Source organism: Cervus canadensis, chromosome 18 (genome assembly GCF_019320065.1).
Source record: "Cervus canadensis isolate Bull #8, Minnesota chromosome 18, ASM1932006v1, whole genome shotgun sequence".
Lineage (NCBI taxonomy): Eukaryota > Metazoa > Chordata > Mammalia > Artiodactyla > Cervidae > Cervus > Cervus canadensis.
In genome coordinates, this window is record NC_057403.1 from 55,942,596 (window position 1) to 55,962,521 (window position 19,926).

The following is a 19,926-nucleotide window of genomic DNA, read 5'->3' on the forward strand; positions in this document are numbered from 1 at the left end:
GAACCTGCTGGAAACTGCCAGAAGCCTGTTATTTTCCTGTAACCTTTCAGAGCCTGGAGGTGTCACCAGTGACAGTCAGGAATGACAAACAAATAATGCTTTTCCAAAGCACAAGACCCCAGGGAAATGGAGATCCAACTCTACAAGGTACCCCCAACCTCCCCAGAACCTGAGCCTGGTTCGGCACAATGGTCTCCCTAGAAAACGCTGTAATGTTAGCATGTCCTGAGAATTGTGCTTTGATGACTGTGCACGGCAGAGGAAGGAAGCAACAAAAGGTTGGCCCAGCAAGTTGCTTTCAAAGTGCAAATCGGAACTTACAGCCTCCAGGAAGACGAAAGTTCAGTTCAGTCGCTCAGTCGTGTCCCCCAAATTTGTTCTGATTGAACAGAGCTGGTCCTGCCAAAAGTCTCAGTCAAGTCCGTTCTTCCCTTCAGGCCAGGATCACATTGCCAGCAGCCTATTCAACTGTCAACACCAATGACCCATCCTAATTCCGAAGGTCCAAGGCCAGAATCACTCTGCCGCTGAACCTGCTGGGAAATCACCTGCTGTAGTTTCTGCTGTCCGAGGCACCGCGTGGAGAGCTGCGGATAGCAGGGCAAACCCGCGGGGTGGGAGGAACAAGAACAGGAAGCCACAAGCCCAGCTCTACTCCCCATGACTTGCAGAATGGCTTTCTTCCAAAGGCTTCCCCTCTCTGAGCCTCAGTCTTCTCATCTGTAACGTGGGAAAGCCATACCCTCCTGACTGAGAACTGAAACAGTGCACGGGAAACTTTCCTCTGGGCTGGAGAGAAGGCATTTAGTGAACAAACACCACCTCTCCCTCCCAACGTAGCTGCAACAATGAAGAGTCAGGAGGACCAGATCCGAGTCCTGATTCTGCCAATTATTTGCTGAAGAAGAAAGGTCTCTGGGGCTCAGGCTCCTTACAGCAAGCCTCACCTGCAGGGTCCTGAGGGTGGAGCAGAGATGAAGGAAGACACTCTGTGAGCAAGCCCCACAGACGGTGAACTCCTCATCTACAAGGTGAGAAGAATCATAGGAACTCCGGCATTCAGGGACTTGAACCAGACATTCCGTGTGTAAACACTTAGTCGAGTGCCTGAGACAGAGATGATGTTCCATAAATGATACTTTTTAACTGAAGTAATCACTAGGGTGTCATTTAATTAAATAATAATTGTTAGAGCACAAATGATGATGATGGTTCTTAGCCTTACCACGGAAGCAAATTAAAGTTCTGCCCTTGGGGAGACTGCGTCAAGCTAATCGCATCTCCCTGGGGCCCCACCTGCCAGCAGGGGATGTGCCTAATGAGGGGTGCTGTCTCCGACTCCACCCCCCAGACCCCCCCAAAAAAACCATGCACCAGGTAGAGACCTGCAGCACCAGATAAGCCCTCTTAACACAGAAAGAGAAAGCCCATTCCAGCCTGGAAAAACACACCCCTCAATTTCACTTGTTTATCTGTTTACTTTTTTAACTTTTGGACTTAAGCTGCTTGCCGCCCTGCACCCCTGGACCTCCAACCAGCCTGAACTGGTTCTCCTGCAGACTGGAGCCTGGGACAGTGCCTCTATTGCCCCATGTACAGACTCATTTCTACCCTGTGCAAAATCAATCCCGGGTGTGCAATTTCTCTGGCGACTCAGCCTCGGAGAGAATGCTTCCTTGGCAAGTTCCCGGATCACCAAGGGCAGGAGCGAGCAGGCTTGCCAGCAGCCAGCCCTAGACAGACAGGGAGATTTGGAAGCAGAGTGACCAGGGAGCAGCACTGAGTTGAACTCCATCCCACCGGCGGAACATTTAGGGGCTCAGATAATCCTGAACCGAAATAGCCAGGGTAGGGGTTACACTCAGGAAGGCTAAGTGGCTGGGTTAATAAGGCTTTTAGGATTCCTCATGCCGAGTCTGCAGAGTGCAGACTTCTTCAAGCATCAATTATAAGAGCATAAAACTTTCCAGAATGGAGAAAGGGCGCTGAGTTCACAATGCTTGCTGGGGTCTGATGGATCTTCATCTACCCCCTCCCAGTCTTCCAAGTGCTTCATTACTTGGCTCCCTCAGCTATTCTCCAGTGCCTTCCAAACTCCTCTGAACTTTGCTTTAATGAGCAGCCTCTGTTTATTAACTCTTTGGTCAAAAAGAAAAAAAAAGTGAAACCTAATGCATCTCATTTCCTGCAAATTGCAGAAGGTTAATCTCCATCTAATAAAGCTGTGCATAGGGTGTTAGACAAAATGTTTTCTCCTGAAGGATGGGAGAGCTGACCACTTGCTGTCCCCAGCAGCATGCGGCTGGGCTTCCAGGTGTATGTTCTTAGGACACATTCAGTGACTAAGCTTCAGTTTCTTGATCTGTAGCCTGGGACTGCTTCCTAAGTGATGGCATTTATTGTGATGATTAAGACACAAGATCCCTAAACTTCCCTCGTGGTCCAGTGATTAAGACTCTGCAAGTCCACTGCAGAGAGCACAGGTTCAGTCCCTCGTCTGAGAATTAAAATCCCACATGCCATGAGCTGCGGCCAGAAAAAACAGAAACACCATGATCTCTGCCCACTTTGAATATACACTGTACCAGGCGCTGTGTTGAATTTTCTAGGCAAGAATACTGGAGCGGGTTGCCATATCCTTCTCTAAGGGATCTTACCAAACCAAGGAATCGAACCCTCATCTCTTGTGTCTACCTGCACTGGCAGGCAGATTCCTCACCACCACCGCCACCTGGGAAGCCCCTAAGAAGCCCCTGGGATGGAGCTATCACTATCCTCCCCATTTACCAAATGAGGAGACTCGGACAAAGAGTCATGAACAGGATTTGCCCAAGACAGTGGGAGCTGAGAGTCAAGCCCAGGCAGCCTGGTGCCCTCATTCTTAACCAGTAAGTGCTTTTCCTTTTTCTCTCTCTCCTTCACTTCCCCGCTCCTTCCCTTTGCTCTCTGACATCCCGCCTCCTTTCTAACGTTTCATCGGTTCCTTAGACTTGTGCCTGTCTTTAAGTTTGTACATAGTCTGACCAGTCGTTTCATAGGTTCCCCCCTACAGCGTCCTCACCCCTGCCAATGCAGCTAAGCTGACTTCCTCTTTCTTGACTGCAGTGGCCATTCCTTCTTCCTGCAGAATCTAATACTTTCCCCATCCCTTCCTTCTTTACCTTCTAAGATGTCTGCAAGTTCCTCCTTGAAATTCCCTCTTTCCTACTTTGACATTGTAATACTCTGTATTTCTTCCCCCTCACATGGTTACCAATCCATTTGTCCATCAGCCATTCATCTATCTGCCCAAATCTGCCCAGTTCATTTAACACTTATCTGAGTTCAGATTCTCTGTAAACTTGGACAAGTCATTTACTTTTCTGACCATCTATTACCTCACCTATAAAACAAATATTTAAAACATGGTTTACAGGATTGTTGTTAGGTTTAAATGAGACAGCAGATATAAGGTAACCTGGCTCAAAGAGGTACTCAACACATACGAATTGTCTCATTGCTAGCTTTCTCCCAATCAGCCTTTAAGTCCTGAGATCATTTCTGGCTTGCTTTTTCTTTCTTCCCCACCAGTCCATTCACCAGCAAGCCTCTAAATCTGGTCCTTTCTCTTCCACACTTCTTTTGACCTTCATTAGCTCACAAGCTGGACTTGCCTTGGGTTTTTCTGGACCCAATCCATCTTTCACACCACCCCCACATTAATTTTTCTGAAATATTATTTTTCACTACGTTACTCCCGTCTTCAAAATCTCCACTGACTCTCTAGTATCTATTTATTCCATTTTTTCTTCTTTCACTTTTCAAGTTTATTATGTTTTTCGTTATAAATGTAATATACACACATCAGTGGAGACTTATAAACTGAAAAGGGGGGAGGGCAGGAAATCACTCAGAAACCCATCATGTGAACAAAGCTACAGTTACATTTTGAAAAATATCCTTTCAGATTTCACAACTCTTTTCCATATATACAGACTTTTTGCTTAGTAAGAATCCTATTCCACACACATTCTATTCAGTATTCATTTTTCACTTTGGTGATATTTTTCATGTCATTGCTGTCTTCATAACTTTCCCCTTTAGTGCCTGTGTAATATTCCATTGAGTCAGTTAACCAGTTTCCATCTGCTAGAAATTTAGCTTATTTGTCAAGCACTTAGGAGAGCCAGGCACATGGCAAATACTCAATGAATGCTGGTTATTGTCATTATTTCCAATTTGTGCCAACACATATGCTGAAAAGTATTTCTGCACATCTTTTTCTGTAGTATTTAGCTTTTAACCTCTTTAACTTCTCAGATGTAGATTACTGACTCAGATGTAGATTACTGGGCTTTACTGTTTTTGTGCCTTGTGATACTGATGCAGCACATGCTGACATCTTCCCACTGACAAGGCCATATCCCTTCTGGCTGTTCACTAATGGACCCAACTTCCACTGCAAGAACCTACAGCTCTTTACTAAGGGCTTTCTCTGGAACAAGAGTCCACTAGTGGAGCCAGCGGTCCAATAGTGCTCAAACTCGATGCCAGCGGGGACAGTTCCAAAACAACGCCCACCTAGATTTGAGCACAGGTGGGATAGCGCTGAGGGGCCCACACCGGCTCCCAGAGGCCCCGTGTACCTGCAGGAGCAGCTGTCTGAGCCACAGGCACGTCACATAACTGCCTCGCTTCCTTGCTTTGCTTCCCCACCCCGCTACAGTTCTCCCTGGCTCATCTCCCACATGAAATTAACTGTGTTCAAATTCTCCCCTCGGAACCTGCTTCCGGGAGAACTCGGGCTGAGACTGTGACACTTACAGGCAAATGGTTAACACCCATGCTAACACCTGTCCATTTACCTCTTCAAAGAACCAACTTCCAAGGTCTCGTGGTTCGCTAGACCAGGGTTTTACAGGGTTGTCCTGAATCCCCATCCCAGTCGTATCAGATAGATATCACGGCCTTCATTTCAAAGACCTGGCAGCTGAAGCACAGAGGGTTTAAGCAACTTTGTCCATGGCCACACAGCCCTGCAGCGGCAGAGCTGGGATTCAAACTGTAATTCCACTTTCCCCCAAGGCCTGAGCTCTTAACCTACAAGGTGTCCTGCCAGGCACTGCCCCATAATGGTGTTAGGATCCTCCCCCGGACCCTAGGCAACCACTAACCTACTTTCAGTTTATGTGGATCTGCCTATTCTGGGCAGTTCTTTCCATTTCATAGAGTCACATAACACGTAGCATTTTGTGTCAAGGACTGCCCAAGTCTGAATCTCAGCCTCAGAGCTAAAAAGCTGTGTGACCTTTACCAAGTTCCCCTGGAATTTCTCCATCTGTAGAATGGAATTAAAATCATACTAGATATACCACAGAGTCATTGGAGGATTGAATGTGCTAACCAATACATCTAAAACACTCACACAGGGCTCAGCTCACATTAGGCACTACTGAGATGTCAACCTCCATTACGGCCATGACTACAAATATGACTAGTCTGCTGTTCCTCTGCCCCAAAGCGCGTGACTGGTGGTGGGAATCCAAAGATGAACAGAGCACAAAAAACAGAGCTCTTGCCCTCCCCCAGTACACAGCCTGGTGGGGACTATATGATTGGGAAACCAGTTTAAATGGATGCCAAGTCTTATCACATGCATGTTTAACAGAAATCCAGGTCTTTCACCAAAAAGAGAAGGAAAAAGAACAATGTAAATACTGCAATTAAATTCTGTAAAATTATATCATGCATATATCCCTCACTACACACTGTACATCCCTGCATGCATTTATACATTGTTACATATTGATTACAGTAAGGGTTGCATACACAAAACCGAACACATTGCAATTTAATGGGCAACTGAAGAGATCTCAAGGTTAATGAAGACTCTGTGTTTGCCTTAAACCTTGACTGTGTAATCTAACCCTTGGGTAAAATGTGACTCTATTGTGTGTCGACAACAATAATTCACAGTGATTCCAGATAAACGAAATCAGCCAACAAGTACCAGGCGGAGTCGGGTGTTAGGCTGCAGTAGGTTCCAGCTGGTCAATGCCAATTTGCAAAGCACCACTTCTGCCCTCCACAAATTCACAGAATCATTTTGAAAATAAACCACATAAACATACTCATAAGGGGTTGGTGAGTGGCAGAACTGGGTTTAGGAACCAGGTGGAAAGGATCTCTCACCTACCAGCATACGGGACAGGCAGAAATGAGAAGGGCGGTGCTTTCTCCTGCCCCACCCTTTGCCCACCTTGTCATTCTCCAGAGCACTCATCACCACCCGGCACACACCGTGTATCTACCTGTTCCTTTCTTTCTGTCCCTCCCCCAACCAGTATGGAAGCTCACTGGGGCAGGAACTGTGTGTACACTGTTCACGTCTGTATTCCCAGTGCCAAGAAGACATCTGAGTGCTTTGAAGGTAGTCAGTAAGATCTGTTGGTGAATGAATGAATGAGGGTAATTATTTAGACAACCTCTACTTTTCTTCCATCTTCTGTCTCCCAAACACCCATAGTCTGTTCCTCCACTCTCAACTTGCTTATTCCTTAATTATTCAAAAGTAATGGGAAAATATTACACGCCAAAAACGAGGTCCTAAGGGAGCATTCCAGGGCTTTGGCATACTGGTACCATCTAGTGGGAAAGAGCATATTTGCAGGTAGGTACTAAACTGAATTTGGAGGGTTGATAAAAACAACCACCGCAACTGTTTCCTTTATCATTAACTCTACTAAGGAAGTTTTCTGTAACTCACAATAGTGGCAACTGGAATCCCTCACAAAGTCATGTTCTACCCAGGGCATACACTGCCCATCCAAGCACCTGCCACGCCTCTTCATCTTTCTGCTCAAGAACTCTTCCAAAATCATGGTTGCCCCCAGGGTCACAAAGGCTCAGTGGGAAGACAGGAATTTTGGCACCAGGGGCCACCCCTGACCGATGAAAGACAGACTCCTATCCAGCAGAGGGACCATTCTAAAGTGAGTTTTACACAGCTCTTCCAAGGGCCCTCAGCAGCAGTGGGCCTCAGTTGCCCAGGACAATAACCAGCTCAAAGATACGCTTTTTAATTGGCTTCCCTTCTTTCTTGTTTCACAGTTCTCACTTCTATGAACTGGAATTCTCTCTCACATCAGCTCCCGTCATCGAAGCCTATGTCTCCATTACTATTTGGGGAAACTCAATCCAAGATATAGGGCCTAGCACCAATATACCTTTGGGTGATAAGAAAGCCTTAAGAATTAGTCAAGATAATTACTGTAAAGGCTTAAATATTGTATATTTTAGAGCTGGTCTAAGAATTGCTTTCCATAGTTGACTCCCAAAATCTTTACCTTGATCTAAGTTGAGGAGAATCAACAGTGATATGTGGTCCTAAAGAAGTACTACATTTCTCATGGAGACGAGAGAACAAAGAAAAAGGTCTGGTCTCTATCCCTGGGCTCTGCTCTGTTCCAATTTGACCAACTGGTGAGATGGCTAATGGTTTAGACTAGACAATGGGTCAGCAACCTACAGCCTGAGGGCCAAACCCAGCTCTGCCTGTTTTTGTAAATAAAGTTTTATTGGAACACAGGCCTGACCATCAGTTTACATATTGTCTGTTATTGCTTTTATGCTGCATTGATAGTGCTGAGTAGTTGCAAGAGAGACCATATATTTACTCGATAGCCCTTTATAGAAGGAGATTACCTGCCTGTGGTTTAAATCACTGGTTGCCATAGTTTTAGATTCCCAAAAGCAAAATTTCAAGAAGAGCTAAAAATAGAGACTGGACAAAGTTTTGCCAACAGCACCTTGCCACTGAGGACAAAAATGCCCTCTATGTATCAACCAACTTCATTCCACAAATCATAGGGCGTTTTAACCTGAAAAAGTAGAAAGGTCGTAGCATCAGAATAATGAACTTTCCATCCCAAGAGAGAGTAGTGGGTGAGCTCAGAACAACTGCCTAGCCCATTTTAATTTTTTTTCATAGCACTATCATTTTCCAAAATTATCATGTTTACTTAGATTTGCTTTTCATTCTCTTTCTCCCTCACAAGAACATAGACTCCACGAGGGCAGGCAATCTTGTCTTTCTTAATCACTGCTGCTTACCCAGTGTCAAGCACCATGTTTAAGATACAGTCGCTGATCAGTGAATATTTGTTAAATGAATGACTCAGTCAAGTGTGAACTGTCTAGACTGAGGCAGATATAAACATCCTGAGAGAGGCAGAAAGGTACGACCGTTGTGTGGGTGGCGAGGACTGGGACAGAGGGGGAGTGTGTGTACCTGGCAGAGGGGCTCTGTGAATGCCCCCTACTCTACCTCCAGGACGTGAAGCGGTGCCAGCCACATAACAGGGACTCAACAGATGTTCAACGAGTTAGTGGCTACCCTAGGTAAAGGCCCTTATACTGAATTAAGAGGAATAAGAAAACTCATCTGATAAAATGCAACTAAACTTCAGTTTGGATTCCCAGGTAGCTCACTGATAAAGAATCCGCCTGCCAATGTAGGAGATACAGGTTCAGTCCCTGGGTCGGGAAGATCCCCTGGAGGAGGAAATGGCAACCCACTCCAGTATTCTTGCCTGGAAAATCCCATAGATAGAAGAGCCTGGCAGGCTACAGTCCATGGGGTCACAAAGAGTCAGACATGACTGAGCAACTGAGCTAGGCACAAACTTCAGTTTAGATTCAGTCCAATTGCAACTCTATAGATCTGAGTGTCTGCATATAGCTACAGGCTGCATATTTCTCATTTGCCTATAGACTGAGAAAACAGTGTTGCAGACAGTGGCACTCAGGAGGCACTGGTTTGGACAGTGAAGTCCTCGGCACTCCCTGAGAGGGATGCCGTCCAGCCTCAGGGCTCAGGGGCAGGCAGGAAACTGCCAGAGAATTAACCTGCACAGTGGAATTACCTGCAGAGAAGCCACACCTAGGCTGGGTCCTGGCATCTGTGTGGCGATCCTCACTCGGATGGCTGTTCTTGTTGGGGGAAGCTTAAGGTGTGGGTGAGTTGTTTGTCCCTGATCAAAAGCAAGGACTCAGTGATAAAGAATACAGATAACCCTGAGCTAAACCAGTTCTGAAGGTTGTAACTGGTAATCCAGAGAGAAGGTCTGGGTCCCAGGCCTCCTTTTAGAGATCGGGAGTTCAAAAATGAGGTGGCTGCAGGCAGCTGTTTCGACTCTAGGAGAGTCAGAGAACAAAAGAGTGAAAGAAGAGAATTCTTACATCATTTGAGGGGACAAGGGAGCAAGTTTTTGTACATTAGGGAAATATGGAGGAAAATGGACATGCACAGAAATCAGAAAAGCATGGGTTCAACCCCTGGTCCCAGTTCTTAGTGGCTGTGTAGCCTTAGGCAGATGACTCAACCACTCTGAACTTCTTTTCATCATATATACAATGAAGACAAGAATACTTGCCCCTAAGGGTTGCAATAAGAATTTGAGGTAATGTATGTAATGGTACTTAGCAGTAAGTTATACAGCAAGTTTATTACAGTTATTTTGATTTATTTTAAATAATATGCTCATGGTGTTGACAAGCATACCCACATACAGACTGTCCTGATAAAGCCTCCTGGGAACAGCTGCTGGGAAGAAACATCTTGAAGATATGATCCCACCAGATCAAATGATTTTATGAGGCATAAAATCCCCAGGGGAATGATCCTTGGGGAGCCACAGTATGAGAACTGGCAAATCCTTCTCTGGGGAGCAAACTTAATTTTTTATTTTTCAATGTCTGTACAGTTTTAAGTACATGAGTATTTTTCCCCTGTAAGTTAGTTAGATACTCAAGACCAAGGCCCCCCGGTACCTTCAAACCATAAAGTGCCTTGCAGCACCATGTGTTAAAGTTAAAGCAACCAGCATTCCTTAAGCTCCCAGCATTAGCAATTATGGGATGAAGCCATGAGCATACATTTATTTAATGCTCACCAGCACCCTGATAGGCAGGTATTGGTATTCTCCATTCTTGTTTAGACACAGGAGGAAACAGAAGAAGAGGAGGGAGAAAGGGGTAATTGATCAGAGGCGCACAGCACACAAAAGGCTGGGTCAGAATTCAGATTGGATTCTCAAAGCTTCAGAAGTCTCCCTGACGCTCCTAAACTAAGACACCAGCTCCTCTGGGTCCCAGGAGACCAGAGACCCTGGTTCACCTCCAGAACTTCCCCTACTGAGGACCAGGACTGTGTAATAGCACTCGTCTCTGCATCCCCAAATTAGCAGAATTCTTGGCACTTGCCAGAAATGAAAAAGTATGGGGAGAGCAGAAAATATGGGAGGGAAGGAGAGAGCGTAGTTCGCTCTTAGTGCCAGTTTAGCTCCCATTGTTTCCGGTTGTAATAATTACCAAATTCGTACTATTTCAGCTATTTATTGCTTGTTTCTTATTGGCAGCCCTCGGAAGACCACAAGACCCACAATAACAGGGTTCTTATCCATCTTGTTTACCTATGAACTCCCCAAATGCTTCCGTAAATACTTAGCACGTGGACGACTGTACATCGCTCACCTTCTGAGGATAACGTACCTGTGCTGCTTTTCTTTTGAGACAGCAGTTGTTATACTTTTACCAGGACACCACTGCCCGGCACCCAGCTGAAGATTCTGCTACTACACCAAGAAACGTAAGCATTGCCGAGGCTATATCCTATGCTGAAATGAAGGCCTCTTAGCATTCGCAATGTGATTGCTGAAAGTAGTAGATCATTATTTGCTTCATGTAGGAAATATTTCTAGTGCTGCTGATTAAATGTTCAAGAAACGATTAAAGGGCTTGGCAATGTTTCTCTCAAATATCTTTTGCATGAAAAGCCTCAGAGATTGGTTAATTACAGAGGCTACACATCAGTCACTCTAGGCAAGGGCACTGCCAGGCCCCGTGGTGCCCATCCCTGCTGCAAGCACGGACTGGTCTGCAGGCATTAGCGTCACCAGGGCCTGGATGCCTCGCCTAAGGAGCATTGCTGCAGCCTGGCTCACACATCTCCATGGAGATGGCCCTCTGACCTCGTTTATGATGTCAAACACCTGGGTTCCTTGTTTGGGGCAAATGGTTCCAGCTCTCTGCCAAGTGGAGGAGAACCCAAGCTTGCATCTTTAACCCCTCCCTAGCCCTTGTCCTGCCGTCTCAAACCCAGATGCCAAGCCCTGGCGAATTCTCCCCTAAATGTCTTTTGGATGCTCTGAGGAGGTTGTGTCTACTTCTCCCATCTGCACTCACTCCCTGGGTCTAGAGTGACAAGAGTCCCTGGATTCTTCTCATGATTGCAGGCCTAGACTGGCTTCTCCTCCAATTCATATCCAGTTCCATCCTCCAGCTACACTGCAGCCAAATTACTTTTTCAAAATAGAAATCTGGCCTTGTCACGCTGGACCCTCCCCACATTGCTTTCAATGACTTCCCCATTGCTCCAGCACAAACACCCAAATCCTTGAGGTGGCTGATGAGGCCCCGGTGGGTCTGGCACCCCCAGCCGCTCCCCACGCCACTCTCTGGGCTGCGGGGTCTCCTCCTGCACGGAGCTCCCCCACCACCCACACCCTGGCGTTCCTGTGTCCATAAGCCTCGCTGCTCCTCCAAACTCTGGCCCAAGCAGCAGGCTATCAGGGAAGCCTCCCAGACTCTTCATCGAGGTCTGATGCCTTTCTCATATTCACTCATTCATCCATGTTTACTGAGGGTCTACTATCTGCCAGGCTCTGTTCTAGGCCCTGGGAACACCCAGTGATTCAATCAGATGACAGCATGTGCTGTGACGGAGCCTGTATTTTAGTAGAGGGGAAAGATGGGGCACGGTCAAGCGAAACATATAGACTGGCAGGATCTGACACAACCATGTTTCCTTCCCTCTAGAAGCTGTCTCTGTTTTGAATCATTAATGATTCCTGCCAGGGTCTGAGGCCCAAGAGAGCAGAGACTGAATCAGCCTTACTAACAGGTGTTCCTTGAGCATAGTAGGGCCTGCCTGAATATCACAGGTATTTACCAAATCCACCTGGTCCCAGGTGAACGTCCCTGAGGTCAAGTTGCTCGAGTGCTTGGGGCTTAGGAGGGATGATTCTTCATATAAACCTTTAATGTCTCCCTCCCTGCGGACTCTCTGGCTGTAATTTTGAGCCAGAGCAGGAGTCAGCAAACTTCTTCTGCAAAGGGCCAAATAGTAAATATTTTAGTCTTTGTGGGCCATATGGTGTAACAACTCTGTTGTTATAGCATAAGCCCAGCCACAGATAATTATATAAATGAATGGGCTTGGCTACATTCCAATGAAACTATTTATAAAAACAGGCTGCAGGCAGGAATCGGCCCAGAGGCCCGTAGAGTGCAACCCCTGAGTTAGATGATCCCAGGTGCCCGGCAGCCTACAGCAGTTGGAGGCCGTGCCTGTGTGGCCTAAGTCAGACGTGGGTTCCACGAGTGGGGTCCTGTAGCTCTCCGCAGACCCTACATGGATCGATCGACAGGGTGATTATCTCAGCAGCTCCAGCTTCAGGCATTCACAGGCACCACCTTCCGCGGCACATGGAAAATCAGTTCCCTGCCAACCCCCAGGAAGGAGGCTTTGGCCTGCAGGCCGTGTTAGGCAGGAGTGGAGGCTGCCGCGCTCCTCGCGGGGTCCCCAGGCTCCCCCAGAGGCTGAGCTCACTTCCTGGCCCTGCCCAGGCATGTGCAGGGCTGTGCTCAGCTCAGCAGCTGCTCCCTCCACCCCAGCCCGGCCCGAGCTCGGCTGGGAGACACAGGGGCTTTGTGCTTCTGTAGCAGACGGGGTGACACTCGCTGGGGCCCTTTGAAATGAGACGTGACATGTTAAAACGTGCCTAATGCTAAGGCTAATTTTCAGGAATTTGACTTCTGCTGGCAACTGACAGAAGGAAAACAATCCCCTTTATTTATTTATTTTTTTGGGTATATGTATGTAGTTATATTTACCCTGACCTTTGAGGTCTGCAGCTACTGAAAACAATACTTATCTGAGGTTCACCTGCTGGTGTGGGATGAGTGGACAGATTAGTCTAGTATTTATGGAGCCAGAGAACATTAATTGTAGCATTAGCACCACATGAAGACTGTGGTGGGTGTTAACTGCTAAAAACAGTTATAAAAACACCACGGAAACTGCAGCTGGCACTAGAGGTGACAATGTCCCGCGTATAAAAGCACTCTAGACAACAGAGCTACGGAGCCAACATTACCCTGAGGTTATAAACGCTCTGCGTGTTGGCTCCGTGCTCCCAGAGTCCCCTGCAGGACTGAGGCGATGATCTGATGACGCAGTTACTGTGGGTGAGCAACACTGCGGGAAGGCGACGCCCAGGGAGCCACTGTGCTTCTAGGGCAGGGATGCCCTCGGCGTAACCCTCTGTACAGTGCACTGGGGCCTGCGTTCTGTCCAGTGGTCCCAGAGCCCCTTGGCTGCTGACGCATAACATGGTTTACGACGCACCAGCGCTCAGGTTGACTCAGACCTGCAGCGTGTCACTTCTCTGGGGGTAAGGATTCCACAGGAAACAGTGACCTGGGTGTTGCGATGCTCCGGGTAGCCCTAGTCACCTAACCGCTTTTGGTGGTGATAACGTTCTCAGGGAGGAATGCCCCTGGTCATGTTCTTACAAAGTTCACATCCATGTAGTTCAAACAGAGTGATCAACAAGGGGCTAGTCCCTTCCTTTTCAAATGGCCTATCACTGAAAAATAGGCAACATCAGTCTGATCAAGCCCCCAAATTTGCAAAACCAGAAGTTCCTGATGCAAACGCCTACAAGGGCAGGGAGGGGATCTAAATGAGCACAGTGGAATGGTGGGTCGGAGGGAGTGGCAGGGATGTGGCCAAGCACAGAGGCAGGTCCTGAAGCGGGCAGCAGTGACTCAGCCCCAGGGAAGTGTGGCCTTGTGGGAATGTGGTTCTCGGGCTGCCTGACCTTCTGACATTTTACGAAATGCAGGAAACATGTTGTTGTTTTTTAAATATACAATATCCTACTTTTCAAAACATTTGGGCCAAACAGGATACATCCATGAGCTACATTTGGCCTGTGGCTTCTACTCTGCAACCTCCCCCTGGAAACATGAGTTACAGAATTGGGATTAATGGCATTCAGTCCCACCAAGCAGATATCTTGAAGGTTCAACCTGCTAAGTCAAAAGGTGACCCATTCATCTCCATGAGCCTTGGCTCAGTCTGCATTGCAAGTTTGAAATGTCGTTTCTTCTCCCTAGCCTGCCCATAGCTGTTTCCCTCAGTAGAGAAAGAAAGCACTCTCCACCCTAACCCTAGAATAAACCCACTCCTTCATATCTGGTGAAGGTGCGGGGCTCCTACAGCTCCAGCCAGTCATCATTTGCACAGTCTGTGCAGATATGGGGAGCCAGGCCTGAGGTCCTCAGAGGCTACGCAGGAGACAAGTGGCAGAGAATTGTATTGGCAGCATCCTTCAGGAGGGTTAGAGTCCCCCAGGCATGTGGGTACCTTGCTGACAGCTAAGTGGAAACATGGAAAAACCGGTGGTCATCTGATTGATTCTGCTCAACCGATTATTTGTAATTGGACGACAGACCGATATTTCCCTCTCCTTCTCAACTGGTGTTGCAGGGTGAGTGGACGTGGCTAATGATTCACTTTTCTGGGTAGTGACCTAATGGGGAAGATTACCTCCTTTCACAGGCAGAACTTTGCCTGCCATGCGTTTGGCTGCCTAAAGAATAAAACCAGGTTCAACCAAAGTCAAATGACAGGAAATTTCAGAACTTCCTCACATTTCATATTGCATTGTCTACCAGGGTCTTCGAAACGTTCCCTGCTCTAATACTCAGAGGGGATAGATAGTTGAAGAGTAAAATAGAACAGAATAATGACAATAGGGAAAAAAGGAAGGAAAGATAATTTGTGCAAAATGACAGGACTTCTCATTGGGGGAGCTTGTAGAAAAGAAATGAAAATAAGGAGAACATTTTAGTTTGGTTTTGATGGAGCTTTTACACTGAAATTCCTCAAAATATGAGACGTAGATTTAGAATTTTGTAATGCTGTGGATGGAGCCCTCTTCTGGAGAAATTTTTCAACAGGTATTAAAACAAGATCAAAACACAGAGATGAGCCCACACACAAACACAGAAATATGAACGACTGTTGGCTGTTGTCACTCAGATGTGAATTGAATCCATAGTTCATCCTTTTCTTTAGCTTCCACTATACAGAAATTAACTGGACTCCCCAAGCAACTGTCTTTTGGAAGGAGGGAAAGAAAGATATTCTCAAGGAACCAGCTGTACTTTTACCTCAACAGTGAACTTCAGACCGAGACTCAACATTCACACCCCAATACTGGTACTTTTAGGTAATGCAGTTACTGCGTGCATTGCTTTGTTGGGCAATTTTGCTGTAACACAGAGAGGATATTTCTAGGGGGAAAAGAAAAGATTTTATTTAATGGAAAACACACGGGCTAAAGATAGAAAAGGAGAGAAGGGAGGGAGGCAGAGCAGGAGATATTAGCCAAGATGACTGTTGGGGCTTCTAATATAGACTGTAGCGTTACATAAATTTCAGATCACATATTCAGCCTTGCAATTTATTAAATCTCTTTGAGGACTTGCTAAAAAAAATTGTTCAGACACATGAACGCTACCACTTTGCAATTCCTTTCACCACTTATGTCTCTGTTTCCCCAGTGCTTTTGGAATCTTACAGGCTATCACATGTTGAACCCATCTCAGAGCAAGAGATCCTCTGCAATGCTCACAATCCTTCCTCCCCAGTGAAAGGGCTCTGCAAGTAAACTCTGCCCTTAAAATACAATATACGAAGTTGCAGGCGCATAAGAAGACACTGATTCTCATTTAACACCCTGGAAGTCAAGATTCTGACTCCAAGAAAAACCTCCCCATCTTAAATCAACATCTCAGAATTCCATGGAATAGTTTTAGTCACTTCCCAAGTGACTGTTCTCCAAACCTGGACCACTCCCTACAGTCCTAATACTTGGGAGATTACTCATTCATTGTTGGAGCTTTTGGCTAGATGTGACACCCAAATTGGGCTGGGGGTGGGGGAATCACATTTTGCAGTGGAATTTCTAGCTCACGCCTCTCTTGATTTGTTTTGCATTCATTATTTACCATAGCCAAATTCCAGAGGCCACTTCTGGGACTGCCTTTCCCAAAATGCCCCAGGGGAGAAGAGAGGTGACTGCCAGCTTCCAGCCATTGTTGCTTTGAATTCCTCTTCCCTCTTCCAAAATGCCTAAAACAGCAACCTAGCCAATAAACTTACAGAGATTGATGGCTTCCAAAACCAGACCCAGTGTATTTCAACGGTGGTAGAAAAACACACACATACTTGCCTGAACAGCACTAAGTCCAAGTGACTAATTTGCTTTATTACATTGTTTTTCCCCTTTCTTATGTTTTCTCTCTGCCTGGGGAAAGTTTTGTTTTTGCTTGTAGGCTCGAAGGCCCCCAGACTCTCCGCACCTTTCCACTACGTCACACAGATCTTTGCACTTGAACGTCTTGCTGGTTAACTGATTTGCACCACAATGATTTCCCTGCAAGGTACTGTTGCTACCAGGATATCAGATACTGTCCTAAGGTGGACATTTGCTCTAATTATGAATAACAGTCTAAGAGAGAAATAAGCCTCTCAGGGAAGGCAACTGAATTCGAAGTAAAACCTTTGCTCCTTCATCCTAAAGAAACTGAGAGAGACGACAGCCTTCAGAAGCCACCTGTGCCAGTCAGGTCCTGGGAGAAGAGAAACACCAGTTGCTTTGCAAAAGGCATCATGTCAGCCCCTAGAGCACAGGAATTGCTGGGTGCTGGCATGTGGTCTGATTTGCTCAAAGGAAGACAAAACTTTGGGCAAACCCTGGAATCCAAACTGAAGTCAAGCACGTCCATGGAGAAAAGGACTGTCAAGTCCTAGGTCAGGTGGTGGTAAGGGCTCCCAGACACGGAAAGCTCCCAGAGTGCTAGGACTGCTGCTAAACGCATTACCAAGGACATCCTGTTGAATGCAATCTAATCCGCCCAGCAGTCCTAGGAAGGTGACAGAATTACTTCACCATGGAGAATCTGGAAGTTCAGAGAGGTTAAGCAGGCTGCCCAGGTGGTAGCACCAGCACATGGCAGAGGGGATCTGTCTGAATCAGAGACATGCTCTGAACCACCCTCCTAAGTTAGCATGTATATATATACACACACGTACACATATACACACGCGCCTCCTCAGAGATGGTGAAGAGTTCAGAAAGTCTAGAAAACTGGCTCACAGACAGGCACAGGATTTGTGGCAGGACTTAAAGCTACAGGGACCTCAAGAGAATCAGACCAAAACCCTAGTAGGGAAGAGTAGGGGGCTGTGGATCCAGGGAAGAATGAAGTCATGAGCTAGGGGTGGACTCACCAGCCAGGCACCCTACTCTGTCCCCAGGCACCATCATCCACCCTCACCCCCTCACACTGAATCATTACCATGGTTACTGCTTCCTGGGACACTGACCCATTTCCTAAGGTGGATGCCTCCCTGGTCTCCCCTCAGAAGGCTGCACTGCATCTCTGCAGTCCAGCCAGCCCCTGCCTGGGACTCCAGGGGCCTCACCACACCCCCCACCCCTCCACCCCACTCACACCCTCACACATGTGTGTGCCTCTTGCCCTGGCATCCAGCAGTCCTGGCCAGGAACTCGACACCCATTCCCAGCACCCCAGGGCACTCCCTGTCTCCTTCCCTCCTCTCTGCCTGGCCCTGCCCCGATCTCATCCACCCACTTGTAGGCTGCCAGCACATGCCATGTCCCGTAGGCTGCCAGGAAGGCCAGGGGGACTGGGTCACAGTGCTGTCAGAAAACGGGCCCCAGAGCAGGGCTGAGCCTGCCGCCACCAGCACCTCCAGCCTGGCCTCCTTTCCTGCACACAAACTTCCTGAGATCTCGGAGACGGTTGCAGAAGGACCACGTCTCCATCACCCCCCTCTCCCGGGTCGCCGGCCCTTCCCTGGCGCCTCAGCGCTCGGAGGGTTAACAGGCAGCTGCAGCCTGGTGGGCAAGGCTTGAACTTTTGCCGCGCTCCGAGCCCGCCCTCGAACACCGCAGAAGCGGCAGTCGGGGCTCGGGGCGGTAGTTACAGGGGGCTAGACAAAGCGGGAGCGGGAGGGAGGGGGCTTTGCTGGGGCCTGCGCCCGGGCAAAGGGATGAGCTCGGGCCCTTCTGGGCCCGAGGTCAGGAAGGGAATGGACCCCGATGCGGGCGCGGCCAGCGCCTTTGAGCGACAGCGGCAGCCGGGCTGCGGCGTTCGGCTGGCCGGAGGCGCCTTCCTGCGCGCCGCCCTGCCGGGCGAGGGGGCCCGGGCGCCCCGCGAAGTCGGAGATACCAGGCCGGCCTCTCCAGCCCGGCAGCCCGCAGTCCGGACCCGAGCTGCTCTTCCCCGATCGGCGCTGCGTTGGGGGAAACCACGACTCCTTGGAGTCGCCTCCAACTGAGTCTCGCCAATGCATGAGCCTACAGAGGAGGCGAATCAAAGTTACCCCACTTGATGTAGGCGAGAATGTTGCCCCTGCTTGCACAAAAAAAAAAAAAAAAAGGACTCGGAGCTCTCTCCACCTCTCCTGAACGTACACACACACACACACACACGCACACACACACGCAAGCCTGAGTGGGAGACTGCCACCGCCGCCCCCCCCCAACGCCCTAGGATTTCAGGGGCTGGGAATGACCTCCCTTTTGAGCCCCCGAGCTGTCTTCGTCGTCGCACCCGGAGTCCCCCGACCCCACGAAAGCCCCCTCGCCCAGCCCGCGCCAGGCAATCGGAATGCAGAAACGGGGCGCGGGGCGCGCCCAGCAGCCCCCTCTTCCCTACCTGGGACAGGAGAACGCAAAGGACGAGCGGAGTTGTCGGCTGCATTTTGCCCGACTAGAAGCGCCCGGCGGCGTTTTCATTCATGCACGCGGCTGCACTGAGCATATTTTCCGTGGGAGCCAGGCTTTGAGGAGAGGCTCTGCCTCGCCAGCCAGCCAACTTCCCAAATAGATCAGCGGCAGCATCACGAAAGCATTGGGTAGAGGCTGATGACCAGGACCAATGGCTTTACAAGACGGATTCCTTCATAAAGCTCCCTCGTTTTGCATGGCAGATACGGGGCGAGCACCTCGCCTGGCGCGAGCCCCTCGCAGGAGGCAGCCAGTTCGCTTTTTTGGACTGTTGGGGCCCAGCCCCACAAATCACGCTGGGCAACGCCAGCTGATGCCACTTTTCCAAAGAATGGAATTGCACTAGGAACTGGCGGCCACTTGCAGCCCAGTGCAAGAGATTCTCTTTATTAAAATGTTAATAAGATCCACTTTACTTCCAATAAATCAAATAAAATGACCCCAGCAGTTCCAGTCCTTTCTACGCCTGGAAAGACTTGGCGGTGGATTTTTTTTTTCTTTTTCTTCTTATTTTTTTTTTTTCAACGTGGCCCAAGTTATGATGGTGTTTGGTGTTTCCCTGCCATCTCACAAATCACCAAGATGACAGATCAATTCTAGCTTGCAGGAAAAAAAATCCATCAAGGGGCAATAGATTTTATTAACTGCTCAGGTGAGAGCCTGACTGGCCGCCCGCTCCACAATTGTGCATCTGGCACCAAAGTTGAGGCCATGATTTGAGGAAACTTTTTTTTTTTCTCTATCTGGATATGTTCTTTTAAAAGCTTCTAGCTAACTCCAGGGATGTGGAACAGTAGTAGCCATTGCTCAAGAGATTTTATAAGTGGGGTGCTTTGGGAATGAGGGTAAGAGGGATCTTTTGGTCTAACTTTCACAGGAGGAGTTTAAGAATGTGTATTAAAGTCCTTGCTTTGTCATTGCCGGACAGCCTCCTTCTAAAAGAAATTTCAAGTTTTTTTTTTAAAGGACAGTTTTCCAATAGAATTTATGCAACCAA

General features: G+C 48.0%; 1 protein-coding gene across 2 annotated transcripts in view; it reads right to left on the reverse strand.

The window, feature by feature from the left end:
• The window catches only part of CDH13 (cadherin 13), a 980,233-nt gene extending 961,124 nt beyond the window's left edge, over window positions 1-19,109 (reverse strand). The window contains exons 1-2 of one of the 2 annotated variants that reach the window (XM_043435590.1): window positions 18,859-19,109; window positions 8,958-9,011 (exon numbers count right to left, since the gene is read on the reverse strand). In XM_043435590.1, coding sequence (XP_043291525.1) covers window positions 8,958-9,011; window positions 18,859-18,938 — 134 coding nt within the window. In that variant the 5' untranslated portion in view covers window positions 18,939-19,109. The remainder of the gene's footprint in view (window positions 1-8,957; window positions 9,012-18,858) is intronic. The other variant, XM_043435589.1, reaches the window with a different exon arrangement.
• Between the last annotated feature and the right edge of the window lie 817 nt (window positions 19,110-19,926).